Source organism: Amblyraja radiata, chromosome 28 (genome assembly GCF_010909765.2).
Source record: "Amblyraja radiata isolate CabotCenter1 chromosome 28, sAmbRad1.1.pri, whole genome shotgun sequence".
NCBI lineage: Eukaryota > Metazoa > Chordata > Chondrichthyes > Rajiformes > Rajidae > Amblyraja > Amblyraja radiata.
This window is the reverse complement of record NC_045983.1, coordinates 23040660-23060892: the sequence shown is the minus strand read 5'-3', so window position 1 is coordinate 23060892 and position 20233 is coordinate 23040660. Positions and strand designations below refer to the sequence as shown.

General features: G+C 41.9%; 1 protein-coding gene across 11 annotated transcripts in view; it reads left to right on the top strand.

The window, feature by feature from the left end:
• LOC116988982 (septin-5-like) overlaps positions 1–20233 on the top strand; it is a 79765-nt gene that overhangs the window by 34965 nt on the left and 24567 nt on the right. For 4 of the 11 annotated variants that reach the window (XM_033046066.1, XM_033046069.1, XM_033046064.1 and 1 more), the window contains 6 exons: positions 1740–2075; positions 7087–7194; positions 9252–9342; positions 14299–14385; positions 16466–16589; positions 17741–17875. In XM_033046066.1, coding sequence (XP_032901957.1) covers positions 1740–2075; positions 7087–7194; positions 9252–9342; positions 14299–14385; positions 16466–16589; positions 17741–17875 — 881 coding nt within the window. Of the gene's footprint in view, positions 1–1739; positions 2076–7086; positions 7195–7762; positions 7829–9245; positions 9343–14298; positions 14386–16465; positions 16590–17740; positions 17876–20233 lie in introns of those variants that run through there. The other 7 variants (XM_033046073.1, XM_033046075.1, XM_033046074.1 and 4 more) reach the window with 4 other exon arrangements.

Here is a 20233-nt window from a genome sequence, read left to right as displayed (position 1 = left end):
GAAAGTAAAAAGGTGTTTAATATAATAAATCATTTTTGTCTGTTTTTATTAGATTATGATGTACAGACATCTGGGCGACACAGTGGCAAAGCAGTTAGTGCTGCCGCTTCTTTCTCAAATGTTCAATTCTGACCTCGGGTGCTGTCTTTTTGAGTTTGCACATTCTCCCTTAGACTACAGGGGTTTCTGTTAAATGCTTGCCTTTTCTCCAGGATCCCCAATCCATGCCTGTAGGTTGAATTGGATATTTCAAATTACCCCAGAGAAGGTAAATAAATGGCAGGAGATCCAAAAGAGGACTTGCTGGGTGTTTGGAAGAGAATAAGTTGTAAGAACTATAGGGAAATAAGGTAAGGGAGAATTTGAACTCATTTATACTCTTGGCCTCCCTCGGATATTCCACGAAATGACCGACAAACCTTTCCTCAGCTCACACCTCATTGGAATTCCCATTCCGAGGGCAGAAATCTGAATTGTGACTATAGTTGGAATCCTAATGAAACCTGAGAATGGTTTATAACTGGGAGTTGCAGCTACTGAAGTTATCATAGTGAGAAATACTTACTTAGACCACAGCTGGAGTTAATTTGTTAATTCATAAAGCTATATGGGGCCATTAGTATGCATAATTAATGGTTGATGGAAAATTAATGGCACTTTTTCCAGTTGAGTCCTTTATGCTGCTGAAGTCACCCAACCTTCAATGCTTTAAGTCAATGTGATAAACCGTGAACTTTAGCAGGCAAGTGGGCCATATATTGTATTCAAGCTGCAAGTATTCCTCACCTGACCATGTACACATTCTTTCACACAACACCACAACGTCATTAACTATGAATGACAAAAGCAGTTTTGCTCATTCATCTATCCAGAAAGTTTCCATTTGGTTCTCTCTTCATCTCATTGCAGCATCCTATTAGCTTCTTAATAAATATAAGGATTTCCACTAATTTAGGGGTGTACAATTTAATTACCATGACCATGTGGAAGCATTTCCTGATATTCTTGCTGTAAGAAACAGGAAGCCAGGTAGTCATATTTTTCACGTCTCAGCTGAGCTCAGCGGTGAAACCAAAATGCTGCTCCCTGACATCAATTAACTCGGCATTCTGGAAATGACCACGGACCACTTGTACCCGCGTTAATGTTTCACTGATGGTGATTGTTACCAACTATGTGGAGAAGTGTTTCAATGATTGATACTAAAACTTTGAAGGTGCCTTCCAGGAAATTGCTTACTACACGTTCAGAAGTGTGACCACAATTCTATCAATCTTTGGGGGTTAAATAAAGGCGATTTCATATCTTGAGAGCCATGTAAGCATTATAACAGGAAGTTTAGGATCATGGTTTTATAAGTTTACAGTTATGAACAAGTTTATTAATAGAGAACGATTTCTACTTCAGTGTAATAGAAAGGTATGGTAAATAGCCTGGTGTCACTCCAGATAAACAACTAAGCATGTTGTCTTTCATTTAACAGTAACGGTGAGTGTAATGCTTATAGACACTTTGATTGGAGGGGCATATTAGTCAAGATTCATGGCAAATCATTATTTTGGTTGAGGTTTAACCAGTTTAATGTTTGGTATCCGCTACTATTCGTATTGTTTATTTATGACTTTGGTTCAGTGTAAGATTTTTTTTATTTCATCCTTTCATAATATGCTTTTCTCCTTTTTTTCTCTCATAACCTCTGGTCATCATGTGACCATGGTTGCAACCATCTTCCTCGCTAGCTTGCACATTTTCTGAAGGAAGACTCCGATGACTCTGAAGTAGAATGGATAATGAAGGAGAACGGCAATGAAAAATTCCCTGTGTGTGTTATCCAAGGGAATTCTCCAATAAATGTAATATACCAGGAAAACTTAGAGATCAAACCTGGAATATCAGAAACGTTGAATTCAAATTCACCAGGAACGTCAGATGTAGAGAGAGACCAGTTCTGGCAACAGCCATTCCAAACGCAACGGTCCGATGGTCTTCTAGTTACTATTGAGTCGATGTCACATAACTCCACATCCAGGCCAAAGAGTCCTTTTGGAAAATTGGACCCGTATGACTCGTCTGAGGTAATGTTTAAAGATCAAAAAGTTCTAGCTGTGATTAACTAAATTAATCCATGGTAGAAGTGTCGACCCTCAAGTCTAGATTTGTACGTTGATCCATGTCCTGGCAAATTGCTCCAAAACCCAATAATTTGATTATATTTTATATTTGCTGGTTTGTTTTTAAATTTTTGGACAGTTTGAGGTAACTGTTTTACTTTATTAATGCACAGTTCAGAACTCTATAATCTATCCCTAGAAATGCTTGCACATGAACAGTAACATGTGCAGTAGTAGTGTTCTTATTCCGTAATGCTGAAAATCTCAGTATCTAGCAGTTGAGTTTCTTGGTAATTAATGGTACCACAATTCTAAAAGTTGCAATAATAAGCATTCCTTTCTGTCTAAACATATTTCTTGATTTGATACGAATGGTAACGTGATCATAATAAATCCTCCATTCATTTCTTCTGAGCCACTCCATAACACCGCAAAAGAAGCAACATCAACAAGGCTGAACAAATTACTTCTTCTTGTACCACACAGATGGGTAATGTGAAATCTGAGGTCACATATACTCTAAGTGCTTGAGTTCATATACAAGATATTTTAAATGTTGTTATGTGATGCCTCGGTTGAAATTGTGGTGGTTCTCATTCTGTCGCTCCAGTTGGAGGGAAAAGAAGAGAGGGCAGACTACCATCAAGAATGAGATGCTTCCATTCTGAATACATAATAATAATGATGGTAGCATGTCAACTGAAAGAGCTCCTATTCAAATGATACTTGTCTCATTAAAATCCACACATTTACTATGGGTTCTCTGCAATTGCTGTGCATGATTTTTGTGTTTGGGGAATCCAATATCACTTTCCAATGTTTTGAAAGGATGATTAATGGCATCCTTCTTAAAGCACACTGGCTTGTGTACAAAATATAGGGCAATCCTTTTTATTTAAAAAACACCCTCTGTGATCAACAGGTAGAGCCTGGACTAGTTAAACCATGGCACATTACATCAACCGCCATACTAAATGAAACATTGCCCTCTAAACACCAACTTCACCACTTGTCTGACCAGCGTAATATATTCTTCTGATCTGAAAGATGTTCATCTTGAAATTGGATTCTGTTCTTTTTTTTGATACACAAAGCCAGTGCTGCATTTATGGACAAGTCCCTTTTGGATATTCCATTTAAACAAACATGGTGATAATAGCCAAAACATTTCAGAAAATAAATTTTTAAGAAGGAACTGCAGATGCTGGAAAAATCAAAGGTAGACAAAAATGCTGGAGAAACTCAGCGGGTGAGGCAGCATCAATGGAGCGAATGAATAGGCGACGTTTCGGGTCGAGATCCTTCCTCAACCTGCCTCAGAAAAGAAATTAGTGTGTTTACTCCAGTAACATTTGTTGATTGGACCTCATTCATGCTTGTACACCTCACTATGCCTTGTAATGCAGCAAACAGAGAAGGACACCAGCCCTTAAAAGCATAATCCCGTTGACAATAAAGCAGCAGCATCAGATGTGGCTGCTATGGGAAAGACAATGGCTTCAAGGGAGAGGGAGATGGTCCCTGATTTAGTGATAGAAGTCTGGCCATTGTCATCAGTAAGGTAAATCAGGGGTTATAGGGTTAAGAGAGAGGAAGATAGACCAGCCATGACTGAATGGCAGAGTAGACTTGATGGGCCAAGTGGCCTAATTCTGCTCTTATAACCTATGAACTTATGAAATGCAGAGCCAAGTCCTCTGTGCCAGGATGGGACTGGAGATTCCTAAGGTCTCAATTGGAAAGTCCTGGCTGGAGGTGACCAGATCTTCTCCAGGTGTTAGTATCTGCATTCATTCAAGCAAAAGCAGAATGAGCTGGAAACCAGTGAAAGCAGTTGTAGTGAGTCATTGTAGTACTTGGATCAGGGAATTCATTCACTGATGTGTTACAATCAACCAGCTATAAATAAGGTAGGGATTATAAAGTGTTGTCAGGTTTTCTTAGTAATCATTGATTAACCATGTTGGCATTAAGGATTGAAGCATAGAGAAACTCACTTTGTCTGGATTGGTGAATGTTAAGGCTCTTAAGAATATGGCAAGTCCCTTAACAGCATTGATGTACAGCAGCGCTGTCAACTCTCACGCATTGAGCGTGAGACTCACGCAATTGTCACACTCTCACGTTGAACACAGAATTTGACATCTTTAATCAATCAATCAATCAATCAATCAGTTTTATTCGTCACATTGCACATAAAGTGCAAGCAATTCAGTTGTCACCGACAGGGTCGTAGCTTGTCGTATCTTGTCGTGGGTGAACGTAAATTGACTTTGGTTGTCGTAAGTTGTCGCCTGTGTGGTCGTAGGTGGACGACCCAATTCGCAAGGAATTGTGTCGCCGGTCGACGTAGTTTGTCGTAGCTTGACGTCGACTAGGTGGTAGCTTGTCATAGACATGGTTGTAGGGTGGGTCCAGATTTCTCACTCTCAACTCTCACCCAATGTTGGCAGCCTTGATGTACACAGGCATTTGGGGTACAAGTCCATAGCTCCCTGAAAGTGGCAACACAATTTGAGTGGTAAAGGAGGCTTATGGCATGATTTCATTGGTCAGGACATTGAATATAAGTGCAGATTTGTAGGACTTTGGTTAGGCCGCATTTAGAGTATAGTGTGCTGTCTGATTGAACCATTACAGGAAGGATGTGAAGGCTGATGGAGAGGGTGTAGAAGAGGTTTACTGGATTACTATTTGGATTTGAGGGTATTAGTTATGAGGAGAGTTTGGACAAACCTGGATTGTTTTCACTGGAACATCGTAAATTGAGAGAGGCCTGATAGTATATAAATTATGAGAGGTGTCGATAGAACCTTGTTCCTCAGGGTGAAGATTTAAGGCATTTGAGAGCTTTAATCTTAGCTTTAAGGTGAGAGTGGCAAAGTTTAAAGAAGATGTGCATGTCACTATTTTATGCAGAATGGCCGGTGCCTGGCAGATGCTGTCAATAGTATTGACAGAGGCAGATATGATAGTGATATTTAAAAGCTTTTTGACAGGCACATTGATATGCAAGGAATGGAGGAACATGGAACGTGCAGGAGGAGATGAATAGTTTCTCGGCATCATGTTTGGCATGGATATGTACACTGAAGGAGCTGGTCTTGTGCTGTATTCTATGTTTTTTAACAGTGTATCAATGGTTCCTTTACTACCTGTGTGATCAGTGCTTACCTCCGCTCCACTTCTGGAATATCAGGTTGTTGGTGACTTGCCGCGACTTCCTTTAGTTGGTCTGTTTGTTGTCCTGCTTGAGTCTGCTTGTGCCTCCTGATGTTCAGCTTCTGGGTCTCCTGGCTGCTCTTCCTCCTGAATCTACATTCTGGTGGCCACGTTGTGCAGCATCTATTGGGCAATGCTACAGAGAGGCCCCAGACTACCAAGGCTCCAGAATCGCCTGTTGTGGTGATTTCCACCATGATTCTGCTACTTGCATGGCTCCGGTCGTTTGCTCGTACTGAGCAACCCTGGTACATTTCCTGTTGGCACAAGAAGTCAGGAAACTAGAGGGTAGTCCTTATCCCCCTCCCTCGCAATCTCCCCATCCAGGCAGTACCAGCCGTGGAATATTCCTGGCAGCTCATTCTCCCTAAGGTTGAACATGTTGAACATGTCTGGCTGCAGTCAGGAAACATTTCTAATGATGTCACAACCACCTGTGGAGATAGAATATCCAGATATCATGCCCCACAAGGCCAAAAGAGTATAAAATTGCACATATAATTCCCACCTCAACCAGCTGTGTAATAAATATTACTGCAGCACACAGAGGTATGAAGATGTCTGTCTGATGTTGTAATTGCAACAAAACAATGTTAGTGAGCATGCCTGGCACATTTCAGATGGCATCAATCTATGAGGTGGTTGAGCTTCAGTGGCCCATCTGCCCATGTAAGATCATTTTCTTCAGCCTCGTGAGGAGATGGACTTGAACATTCCTCTCCCATTCAGATGACCTCCCTCTTATTTCTCACTCACTTAGCTTAAGGGAAGGACATTAAATAAAGTGTTCCACCACTGAACCTTTGTGGACATTACCTCTGGGTGGGGGGGGCTGAAGAGATAGAATGGCGAGGATAGCGTGAGGGTTAAGGCGTGGGGTAGGAGAATATGGATGTGTAGGGTGAGTAAGGCATGTGTGTGTCTATCAGTCTCTGAATACATACAAGCAGTATGTTTCTGAGTGGAATGCAAGTTACCATGTGGTCTATGTGCAACAATGTTTAGCGCAGCAAATAAGGTGAACCAGTTTCTTGACCCAGATCATTGACACAAAGGCTTGGTGCCAACAGCCGTACAGTATTGGTGTGCAAAGGTAAACCACAAGGATGTGATGATAATAAACTGTGATAGGAAGGCACTATTAACATACGTTGATAAATGTATTAAAATGCTCTTTGAATTTCTGTGGTTGTATGTACCAGGAGTGCATAATAACATAATAATGATAAATATAAGAACATAAGTAACAGACAGGTATATGAATAGGATGAGTTTGGAGGGTTATGGACCAATTGCAGGCAGGTGAGACTAGTGTAGCTGGGACAAGTTGGCCGATGTGGGCAAGTTGGGCCAAAAGGTCCATTTCCACACTGTATCACTCTGACACTGAGTGAATTTTATCTAAAACCAAATCACTGAACACTGTGTGGTGCTTTGTGTGTGTGTGTGTGTGTGTGTGCATGTGTACAGTATGTACATGTGTACTGAGTGTGTGTGTAGTGTATCAGAGAATTTATCAAATCCCCTCTGAATGTGTGGTCCACATGCACTGAAACCATTGGATATGTTCACTGGTGATGTATAAAGACCCTTAAACATTAGATGGCTGAGCCGTGTTTCAGAGTTAACTTTAGATGCCATCCTTTATTGGTCTGGTATTTTGAGGAAAGTTGCAGGTTAATCTTCTCATTCACAGTGATTGTGTGACTGACTGACTTTCACAATTGGTCTACAATATCTCGTATCTCCCCAGATGCACGTCCCAGCAACACCCAGTCTAGAACCAAATGGCATAGTCATGGGATTATGGAAGTACTTGTACTTTGAAGCCGTGAATCTTTGGAAATTGCCACCCCAGATAGTGAATGCTTAATTATATTTATGGCAGACATTTTTGGGCTACTTTTGATTCCGGGGTTATGGGTTCAGGGAGGCAGAGTTTAAAAATCAGAGGAGCCATGATTTTGTTGAATGGCGGAATAAGTTCAAGGGGACACAAGAACCACTCCTGTCTTCATTTTTTTTTGTTTCTTTCATTTATATATTTAAGCTTGCATTGGCATGTGGAAGATTGCAAACACAAAATTATGCCCTCAGTTCTGTGCCCAAACTTCATAGATATACAGTGCATTCAGAAAGTATTCACTTTAATCATCAATCTACACACAGTACCCCATAATAAAAAAGCAAAAACAGGTGTTTAAAAATGTTATGAGGTATTGTGTGTATTGAAAAAATGAATTTAATCAATTTTAGAATAAGGCTGTAATGTAACAAAATGTGGAAAAAAGTGAAGGGGTCTGAATACTTTCTGAATGTATGGTATTTTTGACAGAATAATATTACAGGATGATGATTGCAATATAACTATTATAAATTGTATTTGCCTTTATAAATAACCATAATAGGATTATGTTACTTTGTGGTATTTATTTAAACATGCAATGCTGACCACGTTTTCTTTGCTTGAGCTTTCTCTATGCTTTCATCCCTGCGTAAGTATGGACCATTTTTATTTTTTATCTGTGCTTAAGATATCTTAAACTTCATGGGAAGAGGATAGAAGCAGGATGCACGGGCCTGAAGTGAAACAGCTTTTTTTGTTGCACCTTCAGTATACACTCCCTTCAGGCCTATCTGTCTCCATTATGATGTTAACCAAGTCACTAAAAATGTGACTTGACAACTGAATAAAGAGGGAACAAAACATGTATGATGCTTTTCTTTAACAACAAAAAAACACTGAGAAACCAAGATAAATGGAAGGCAAAGCAAAAATGGGAAAATCGTGATTTTTAGCCCATCTTTAAAGTAGTGATGTCATCTAGGTTTGACAAGGCATTGTACAGAGATATAAGGGCAAAAAGCCATAAGCTCATTGTCCCAATACAGACCAGAGCAGAGGAGATATTAAGGGATGGAATTGTAAAGCTGAGGACTATGGAAACTGAAAGCATCCACAGAATAGTAGAGGAGATAAGCTTGGGAGTGATCAAGAGACTGGAATTGCAGGAGCCTGGGCCTTTCAGGGTTGGAAAAAGTTAGAGGTGGGGAGGAAAGGGTTGATGAGGGGATTTGAAAATGAAATGGGAATTTTAAAAATGGAGGTTCTTCATGCATGCAATATAGTCAACATGTTAATGGGTGAGGAGACAACAGAATCTTCGACTAATTCAGCTTTTTGAAGAGCTTGTGACAATGAAGAAAAGGAAAATAACAGCAGCATGAAGTGTAGGAAGAGGAGAGTAAAAAGTAAACTGAGTACAATGAAGGGCAGATGTGATTCAAGAAGCCGGGAAAGGACCATAACTGGGATTGGGAATATCTCAGTGAAAGTGTGGGAATGGCCATGCAGGGTGTGGGAGTATGGGAATGAGTGGACCCTGTACGAGAGGCAAATTCAGAATCCAGCAGGGAAATCAGCACAGGAAGAAATAATTTATGTGTTTAAGAAGGAACTGCAGATGCTGGAAAATCGAAGGCACACAAAAATGCTGGAGAAACTCAGTGGGTGCAGCAGCATCTATGGAGCTAAGGAAATAGGCTGTTTCCTTCGCTCCATAGATGCTGCTGCACCCGCTGAGTTTCTCCAGCATTTTTGTGTACCACAGGAAGAAAGAATCCCATTTAAAAGCAATTGGGGGGGGGTGGCTGTAAAAATCAGAAAAAGGACGTTTGAAAAATTCATGAAAGGAATAAAACCCAAAAGAACAATGAAAATTATGACATTGTTAAAATGTGGGAAGTGAGGAGGGTGGAAAGAGGAATGAAGGTCAAGCAAAGGGTTTGGCTCCAGGAGAATCAGCAGCGCTGTGGTGACAAATGGATGACTGGATGTTAAACAGCACATGTAATGATGGACTGATTTAACATGTGACTTGGTGAGCAAACTCTCCCTACTTACTTCCACAGAACCAGGAGAAAGAGTATGTTGGCTTTGCGACGTTACCCAACCAGGTTCATCGCAAGTCCGTCAAGAAAGGGTTTGATTTCACACTCTTGGTGGCAGGTAAAATAATAATTTGTTACAAACGTAAGATGGCACCATTCCCCAATCCCTTCTCCACTACATTGACGATGGCATCGGCCTGCCTCCTGCACCCGTGCAGAACTCATTGTTTTCATCAACATCAGCACTAACAATCACTCTGCCAGCAAATTCCACTCCTCCTTACACTCGTCTCCTCCCCCCCCCCCCCCCCCCCCCCCACTGGTTCCCCATTTTCATTTCTACTCTTTATCCTCCCTCCATTCCCTTCCATGCACATCCCTCCCTCCCTGCTCTACATTTCACTCTTCCTCTTCTTTCCTCATTTAATACCCTTTGGTCTCCTTTTCACCCCTAGCCTTTGTCACTTTCTCCACCTACCACCCCGCTCCCCCTCCACATGGCATTATTATCCATCTATCACTTGCCAGCTTTCCCACCCCTACCTCTCTTTCCAGCTTTGTGCCCCTCTACTCAGAAGAAGGGTTCTGCCTTGAAACGTCATCTGTCCATTTCCCTCCACAGATGCTGCCTTGCCCACTGGGTTCCTCTTGCACTTTTTTTTGCTCAGAGTTTGTTACTGTTGCAGTTTGATCATTGCATCCTGTTTGTCAGTTGTAATAAATGAAATATCATACTGACCTCAAACAATCCTGTACTGTATTTTGCAATGTTAAAAAATAGAGACCATGGAAATTAGGTGATAAATAAACCGGGCCAGTACAATAGATGTTGGATAAATCTAACCTAGAAAAAAAGTCCAGTAAATCTGTAACCTGTATAAAGGCCTCATTTGATCAGTAGATCTGTAACCTGAATTTGATCATTGATTAATAATAGACTTGAAATAAACCCCATCAATGGATTAATTTTGAATAAGCTTAAGATATAAATATGGCCTGAACAAATCTGGCCTGCAAAGAATAATGAGTTCCTGTGACTGTATGTTCCCTACTACCACCTTCATGTTTACAAGCCCTCTCAAAAGGTCTTCTGGACCATATTGGCTGTGGTCAAACTTCCCATCCTCCCCACTGCCTTCTAAGCATCTATACCTTTGCAGGACTAGGTCAAAGGCTGCAGCTCCGGTATCACAACATCCTCAATGCCATTACTGCTGATTTGTTGATGCTGATCACTGCCTAAATGCAGCTACCACCTGATTTGAACTGTATGTGACCCTCCTCTCCCTTGTTGCACCATCATGTATGCAACTCCAGCTGAACAACTCTGAACCAAAGTTCCCCCTCAAGAGACAGGAATGAACTGCAGATATAGTGGCGGAAGATAATAATAATAATAATGGATGGGATTTATATAGCGCCTTTCTAATACTCAAGGCGCTTTACATCGCATTATTCATTCACTCCTCAGTCATACTCGGTGGTGGTAAGCTACTTCTGTAGCCACAGCTGCCCTGGGGCAGACTGACGGAAGCGTGGCTGCCAATCTGCGCCTACGGCCCCTCCGACCACCACCAATCACTCACACACATTCACACACATTCACACACAGGCAAAGGTGGGTGAAGTGTCTTGCCCAAGGACACAACGACAGTATGCACTCCAAGCGGGATTCGAACCGGCTACCTTCCAGTTGCCAGCAGAACACTTAGCCCATTGTGCCATCTGTCGTCCCAAAGATCTCAGTTCCCACTTCCCAAAGAATAAATCCTGGTTGCTCTGCAATCACAATGTGACTCCCCCCACGAATAGACACTGGTTACGCTATGGCCGGCCCCCATGAAGAGATCTAGTTACTGTGAGACACCCCCGCTGAGCCAACCCTAGTTACGCTGTGACACCCCCATGAGCAGAGCCTGCTTATTCCTGATCAATCCCAGGAATGGACTCTGGTGACACAAACTGCCCCCATATGGTTTGCCCTTCCACCTGCCACCCCAATCTATTAAATACAATATATGGATTGTATCTACTTTTATTCTGTTGTAAGTTTTAGGAAAAGCACATTGGTTTGCACTAAGCATTAAGCAAAATCCAAATACTTCTTAGCTGAATATAAAAACAAGTCACTATAAATATTGAAGCTATAAAATAACACATCTACTCTCTGCGCCGAATTTCCACACTGACCAAATTCACGGCTTTGAGACGATCAGCTGTCCATTTAAACTGCCCTCTGAGTGACCAACACCTCACTGTGTGAACAAAATCTATTTTTCTTATGTACATCATTAAACCCATGCAAATTACTCATTTACTGAATCGACCTTTGCTAACAGTAATTACCACCTGGGTTCACAGGTAGTTTATTAAATGTTGACTAAATCTATAAAAGCCACGACAATTTAAATGTAAAAAAATGTAAATTCTGAACGCAGAACTAAATTAAATCCTAGAGTGAGGTCACTTGTTCAACAATCCCGTGCAAATTAAATTCCTGGTTTTCATTCAACCTATAATCTCTGGGCATTAATTTGAATACAGGATCCATGTTCAGTTAGTACTAGTTTTGTGCACAGGCCTATTTGATAAGATGTAGAAGCACGGGAGAGAGAGAGAGAACTCTTTAAATATGGGAGACGTGGAACTCAATAATTTAAATGAAACAGAAGTCATACAGGCTGACACAAAAGCTGGAGTAACTCAGCGGGAGAGGCAGCATGGAGAGAAGGAATGGGTGACATTTTGGGTCGAGATCCTTCTTTAGACTGATGTCGGGGGAGTTTGCGGGACAGCGATAGAATGTAGTCGGAGACAGTAAGACCGGTGGGAGAACTGGGAAGGAGGAGGGGATGGAGAGAGAGGGAAAACAAAGGATATTTGAAGTTAGTTGAAGACATTCAGGCTGGCCTGAAGCAAAATTGATTTATTTTTCCAGATGACCATAGATTAATTTTGTCCTTTACTTAGAAACTAGAAATAGGGTGGCATGGTGGCAAAAACGGTAGAGCTACTGCCTTACAGCGCCAGAGACCCAGGTTCGATCTTGACTATGGGTGATTATCTGTACGGAGTTTGTACATTCTCCCCTGGAGTTTTATCTGAGATTTTCAGTTTCCTCCCACACTCCAAAGACGTACAGGTTTGTAGGTTAATTGGTTCGATATGAATGTAAAATTGTCCCTGCGTGTGTAGCGTAGTGTTAATGTTCAGGGATCGCTGGTCGAAGGGTCTGTTTTCGTGCTGTATTTCTAAACTAAACTACACAAAAATAATTCGATAGAGTCATAGAGTGATAGTGTGGAAAACAGGCCATTCGGCCCAACGCTCACACTGAACAATATGTCCCAGCAACACTAGTCTCACCTCCCTGCGCTTGGTCCATATCCCTACAACCTTGTCCTCTCCATGTACCTGTCTAACTGTTTCTTAAAGGTTGGAATAGTCCCAGCCTCAACTACCTCCTCTGGCAGCTTGTTCCATACTCCCACCACCCTTTGTGTGAAAACGTTACCAGTCATACTCCTATTAAATCTTTTCCCCTTCACCTTGAACCTACGTCCTCTGGTCCTCGATTCACCAACTCTGGGCAAGAGATTCTGTGCATCTACCCGATCTATTTGTCTCATAATTTTATATTCCTCTATAAGATCACCCCTTATCCTGCGCTCCAAGGAATAGAGACCCAGCCTACTCAGACCCTCTAGTCCTGGCAACATCCTCGTAATTCTTCTCTGAACCCTTTCAAACTTGACAATATCTTTCATAACATGGTGCACAGAATGGAACACAATACTCTAAATGCGGTCTACCTAAATTTTGACCACTTTATCTACCTGCGACTCGACCTTCAAGGAACCATGCACCTGCACTCCTAGATCCCTCTGTTCTACAACATTCCCCAGAGGCCTACCATTCACTGTATAGGTCCTGCCCTTGTTGGACGTCCTAAAATGCAACACCTCACACTTCTCTGTATTAAATTCCATCAACCATTCCTCAGCCCACCTGGCCAATCGATCCAGATCCTGCTACAATCTTTCACAACCATCTTCACTATCTGAAAAACCACCCACTTTTGTATCATCAGCAAACTTGCTAATCTTTTCCTGTATGTTCTCATCCAAATCATTGATGTAGATGACAAACAGTAACACGCCCAGCACTGAACCACACCTGAGGCACACCACTAGTCACAGGCCTCCGAGAAGCAACCTTCCACCATCACCCTCTGCTTCCTCTATGAAGCCAATTTTCTATCCTTTCAGCTATCTCTCTTTGGATTCCATGCAATCTAACCTTCCAGAGCAGCCTACCATACGGAACGTTGTCAAATGCCTTACTGAAATCCATGTATACAACATCTACAGCTCTGCCCTCATCAACCTTTTTGGTCACATCTTCAAAAAACTCAATCAGATTTGTGAGACACAACCGCCAACGTACAAAACCATGCTGATTATCCCTAGTCAGCCCTTGCCCGTCCAAATGCCTGTATAATCTATCCCTCATAATACTCTAGTAACTTTCCGATGTTAAGCTCGCCGGCCTATAGTTCCCAGCATTTCCCCTGCAGCCCTTCTTGAATAGATGCACAACATTTGCCACCCTCCAGTCTTCTGGCACCTCTCCTGTATTTAAGGACGACTCATAAATTTTAACCAGGGCTCCCGCAATTTTTCCTCTAGTTTCCCACAATGTACTTAGATATATCTGATCAGGGCCTGGAGATTTGCCTACCTTCATGCACAATAGTACTTCTTCAATAGTAACACTGACTGCTCTCAAGACAGTGATAGGGTCATCATTCATCCATAGGATTGTAATGAATGGCATGAAAATCACATAAGAATAATAAGAATGAGCAGTTACTAAAAGTGGAAACTAGTTTTGCCGTTGTCAGAACAAATGTATGTGCCTATGTCAGTCTTCTGAATTTAATATTATGGGAGTTTGTTCCTTTGTAAGGATACACATAAATCGGGTGCTTGTGATTCGGGAACGGCCGAAGCTTGTTTCCAACTTTACCATTTGTCCTAAATGTCTGATCCACCTACATTCTGCTTCCTTGCAGGAGAATCGGGCCTTGGGAAATCAACCCTGGTCAACAGCCTTTTCCTCACTGACTTGTACAAGGCGAAGGATTTCCTCGACACAGAAGGTTAGTGTTGGGCTGCACCAGTTGTTATTTCTGGAACCAGTTTTGATTAAAGTTTGTATTCGAGAATCAATGGGGATGAAAAAGTTAATATTTAGTCAAATCAACAGCTTTGGCAAATGTCAGTTATAAATCATGGGTTCGTGGAGCTGAATAGCATGGAAATAGGTCATTTGTACCTAACCCAGCCTAACTACACCATGCCAACGTTAGTGCTTATCCACACTAAAACCATTTGCCTACATTTAATCTCATAGCCCTTTACTCCATATCCAAGTAGTGGTGCAGGTGACTTTTAAACATTGTAATTGTATCTACCTCTACTACCTCCTTTGGCCGTTTGTTCCGTTTACCCACCAGCCTCCCTCGGATCTCCTTGAAATTTCTTTGCTCTCACCTTGAACCTATTCCCTCGAATTTTAGACATCCATACCCTGGGAAAATGACAATGCCCCATCTATGCCACTCAAAATGTTATAAATCTCTATATGGTTACACCTCAGTGTCCGATTCTCTAGTGAGAATAAAGCAATCCCTCCCTGTAACTAGATCCCACCATTCCCGGCAACATCATGGTGAATCTCTTCTGTTGCCACATCCTTCCTGGAGTGCAGCGACTAGGACTGTACACAGCACTCCAAGGGCAGCCTAGGGCAGTAGAACTCCAAGGGCAGCCTAACCAGTGTTTTGTACAGTTGCAGCATGGCGTTCCGTCTCTTCTACGCAATGCCTCAGCCAACCAAGGCAGGTATCCGTCACTACCCTATGTATCTATGTCACCACTTTCTGGGAGCTATGAACCAGCCCCTCAAAGTCTCTTTAGTACATCAATGGTCTAAGATCGCTTCAATTACTGTGTATGTCCTGCCAATATTTGACATCCAAGAATGCATTAACTCACACTTGTCTGGATTAAATTTTACCTAGCACCATTTTACCCGACTTTCCAGCTGATCTACTGTGTGTTCTTAGACAACGTTCTTTGCTATCTGCGACTCCACCAATTTTGATATCATCAGTAAATTTTCCAATTTTTCCAACCAGTAAAAATTCGTCACACACCAATATGACTAACCAGAAAAATTGCAGAGTGAATCCCAACACTACTGGTTACAGATTTCCAGTCAAGAAACCTCCCCTCAAGCAATATCATCTCCCTCCTATTGCAAAGCCAAATTTGGATCCAGTTTGTCAACACACCTTGGATCCCATGTGCTTTAACCTTGTGTATGAGCCTACAACATGGGACCTCTTCAAAGGCCTTGCTAAGGTCCATGTAATCCATGTTTACTGCCCTGATTGCATCAATTTACTTATCTCCCCTCCAAAGGCTTCCTCCAAATTTATCTCCACTGCAGGAAACCAACTGACTTCTCTGAATCAGTCCCTGCCTTTCCAACTGAGCAATAATCTTTTCTTTAGAGTTTTTTCCAGTAATTCCCAAGAGAGTGCAGAAACAGGAAATATAGTGGACATCTGTTATTTTTCAATCACACTTGCACTGTACTTTTGAAAACAGTAGCTGTCTTGAGCACACTGTCAATGTCAAGATTTCTTGGATAGGCTCGGGTGTAGAATAAATCTTTGTCCACACTGCCTAATTCTATGTTACAAACTGAGGAAAATTCCTTTATGGAACCAGACGTTCAATTTTAATTTCTCAATGTCCAGTGGCCTCTGGCAAACATTAGCACTAATTCAGTATGGTATTGTTATTATTCTGGTACGTGCAACCAAAAAGCAATAGAGGAATGAGAAGGAATTTAATGACTACCTCCAATCTAACAAAGATCAAGGGAATAACTCAGAAACAAAGAAGTACGGATGTTGGTTAATACACAAGAGGACACAAAGTGCTGGAGTAACTCAGCAGGTCAGGCAGCATCTCTGGAGAACATGGATAGATGACGTCTCGGCCCAAAACGTCACCTATCCATTTTTCCAGAGATGCTGCCTGACCTTCAGAGTTGCTCCAGCACTTTGTGTTCATCGAGGGACTAATGACAGGGATATGGCGAATGACAAAACATTTCCTTGAATTTAACGGTTTACCAGCCGCAATGCGGCCTTCGTTTTTGTCCAGAGAGAATCACACAGACTGTTGAAATCACCAAGCATTCGGTGGAAATTGAGGAAAAAGGAATCCGTCTTCGGCTCACAATTGTGGACACACCAGGATTTGGTGATGCGGTCAATAACCAAGAATGGTATGTAACAGTGGCTGCTGAAGATTTATACTTCAATTTAAATATCTTTGTGAGATTAAGTAACACTGGCTCGACTGCTGACTGCATGAAAGGGAGGGTCTGTGTTCTGTTGCTGGACCCTACTGAGTTATAAGGGGAATGTGGTTACTCTTGGCATCCTTGGTTGAGGGGAGGAATAGGGTGGCACAGCAGTAGAGTTGCTGCCTTACAGAGCCAGAGACCCGGGATTGATCCTGACTATGGGTGCTTGACTGTACGGAGTTTGTACGTTTCCCCGTGTCCTGCGTGGGTTCGCTCCGAGCGCTCTGAATACCTGATCCCAGTGCTTTGCAATGTCTGGTAATAAATAATTCAAATGAAAATGGAAACTAGAGTCAGTGTGGGAAAATTGGAGCAAACAACATTAAGGGTGGAGGTGGGGAGGGGATGATTTACAGAGCCTGTGTCAAGCACAAAATCAGTGGGCTTCTCCTATAAGAGGGCAAATTGGCTGTATGTTGGGGTAAAATGTTATGAGATTCAATTCTGTTTATCCTCTTGAACATAAGTAAACATTCAGAGATAAAAAGCCACATTATGCTGAGTTTATAATTTGGTCGCTTTCATTTTTGGCTGTCACTGATACCAGCCCCAACCAAATGATGTTGCTTTGTCCCACAGTAGGTGATTATCAATGACACTGAACTTGTGTCTCTGATACACCTTTCACATGACTTGCCATTTTTCACATTTGCATTCTGGTTGGCAAATCCATTCGCATAAAATAGATTAATGTTTCTAAAGGTAAGTTATAAATATCAGCCTTCCATAACATCACCCCTTCATTTTAGTATGTTGCTCTTGATGTCTTCAGCTTTCCATGAGCTTGGCCTGATCCTGTGTAACATGACAAAGAGCCAAGATCTTCACCATCCTAGTCATCTAGTCCTACTGATGTCTTCTCCCTGTAAAAGAATACTAGTTGCCTTTTACCTTCCCCAAGTGATACCAGAGATGCTTCCAAAACAACATGGGTGTTTACATCACTTCATCCCCAAAACACAGAACTATTGGCATTATCCATCGCCTCCCATGTTACAAAATACATGTACTTGAGATTGTCCAGCACAGCATAGCATTTAGTAAATTGACTTGTTTGCATTTCTTCTTAGTTGGAAACCAGTTGCGGATTACCTGGACCAACAGTTTGAGCAATACTTCCGTGATGAGAGTGGCCTGAACAGGAAAAATATTGTAGACAATAGAGTTCACTGCTGCCTTTACTTCATCTCTCCTTTTGGACATGGGTAAGTGGAAATGTTTTCACAATGGACCATGTATTGGTGTCGCAATTAGTAACTAACATGTGTACATACTTGGCCAATGAACTTATTCTTATTCTTATTATTCAATCAGCCTGTTACTCTGAAATTCAGCAAGCTGCTGCACAGCTACAGCTCCCATTTTTACACCCAAAACTTAGGTTGCACTGAATCCCAGTCAGTTCAGCGTACAGAATGGCTGGTTTTATTGGCTCCTAATCACAATGGATATAAAACCAGCAGCATATTGAAATAGCCAACATGTTTGATACCAGATCTGGGAATTCTTGCAGACAACACAAAAGAGCACATTTTCTGTGATGTCCACTCTTTCTCAACTAGAGAGTCCATTTTCCAACTGACTCTCTGGTTGATTAAAACTGCAAGTTACAGGTAATTATGCTTTTTTTGAGTTGTCTGCAAGAAATACCAGAATAGGTATCAAATATATTTAAGCATATAATGTGAGACATTAACCACCAAGTCAAGGAAGTCTGAATGGAAGGACAGGTTAATGATCATAGAAACATAGAAAATAGGTGCAGGAGTAGGCCAATTCGGCCCTTCGAGCCTGCACCACCATTCAATATGATCATGGCTGATCATCCAACTCAGTATCCTGTACCTGCCTTCTCTCCATACCCCCTGATCCCTTTAGCCACAAGGGCCACATCTAACTCCCTCTTAAATGTAGCGGATGAACTGGTCTCAACTACATTCCGTGGCAGAGAATTCCAGAGATTCACCACTCTATTTGTAAAAAATGTTTTTCTCATGTTGGGACTGAAATGTATTTATTTCAATACAAGGCATATTAAGTTTCAAGTTCAAGTTTACAAGTTCACGTTCACATTTATTGTCACTCTACCAATTGGGACAGCGAGATTTGAGTTGCCATACAGCCATACAAATAAAAAGAACACAACACACAATAGAATTTAACATGAACATCCCCACACAGCGGAATCAACGTTTCCCAATGTGAGGGTAGGCAATAAAAGTTCTGCCGACTTCCTCTATGTTCACCTGTGGTCGGGGCCTATTAAGGCCTCCGCACTCGGCCCAATGTTCAGGCCCTCTCACGGGATGATGGAACTCCGGAGTCGGAAGAACACCCTCAGTGGCCCAGAGTTCCGGATCGACACAAAATGCTGGAGTAACAGCGGGTCAGGCAGCATCTCTGGAGAGAAGGAATAGGTGAAGTTTCGGTTTGTGATCCTTCTTCAGACAGAGTCAGAGGAGAGGGAAGGCAGATGAACTTAGGGCTTGGATTAGTGCAAGGAATGACAATGTTGTGACCATTACAGAGACTTGGTTGAGAGAAAGGCAGGATTGTGGCAGCTCAATTTATATGTTTCATAAGCGATGGAAAGATGAGGGAGTTGCACTACTGACAGAGAGAATGCCACAGTGCCACTTAGAGAGGACATCGTGGAGGCTCATCCAGTGAGGTAATATAGTTGGAGCTCAGAGATAAGTAATATGCAATGACTATAATGGGATCGTACTACAAGTCTGCCAATAACCAGAGGGAGATGGAGGAACAGATATGTATGTAGATTCAGTAAATGTAAAAGTAACCGTTGTTGTAGTGGGTGACTGTAATTTCCAAAATATTGACTTGGGGCAGAATTTATTAGGTACATCCAAGAGGTTTTTGTGAAATAGTTTATAAATAATCCAATCAGTGAAGAGGTCATGCTAGACCTTGTACTGGGAGATGAGCTTGACCAGGTGATAGGAGTTTCAATAGGAGACCTTTTGGGAATATTGATGATAATTCCATAGGTTTGATGATGGTTATGGATAAGGATGATACTGGACTGGGGGTAGCCCATGGACCTAGCCCATTACAGAGGTAGCTGAGGTGCACTGTTCTATGTGCTACATTATGCCCACCTCCCAATCCATTATCTACACAAGCAGAAGCTACTGAAGTAACCTCACAATTCTGTGACAATTGAGGCCTCCCAGCCCAGAGCACTGAGAGGACTAGACCAGGGGGGTACAGTTTCAGTTCGTGCCCCTCAAAAACTCTTCCACCTGAGCAAGGACAACCCAAAGAATAAATTAATGCTCATTGAGCTGTCTCTAGGTCACAGTAAGCAATGGTTCCAGATGCCTGTCCGCAATGTCCCCACAAAGAAATGTACAATCCAGCCTCAGCTTTCACCCCTCACACCCTGTGTTATGGACATCCTTCCACTATCTGTCAGCTGTTTCTTCCTGTACTCTTGTTCTTTCAACAGGTTGGGCTGAAATAAAATACATTAAAATTTGCGTATTACTAAGTTGTGGCGGCAGCAACCTCTAAATACCTGTGGGATCAATCAATATCCCAAG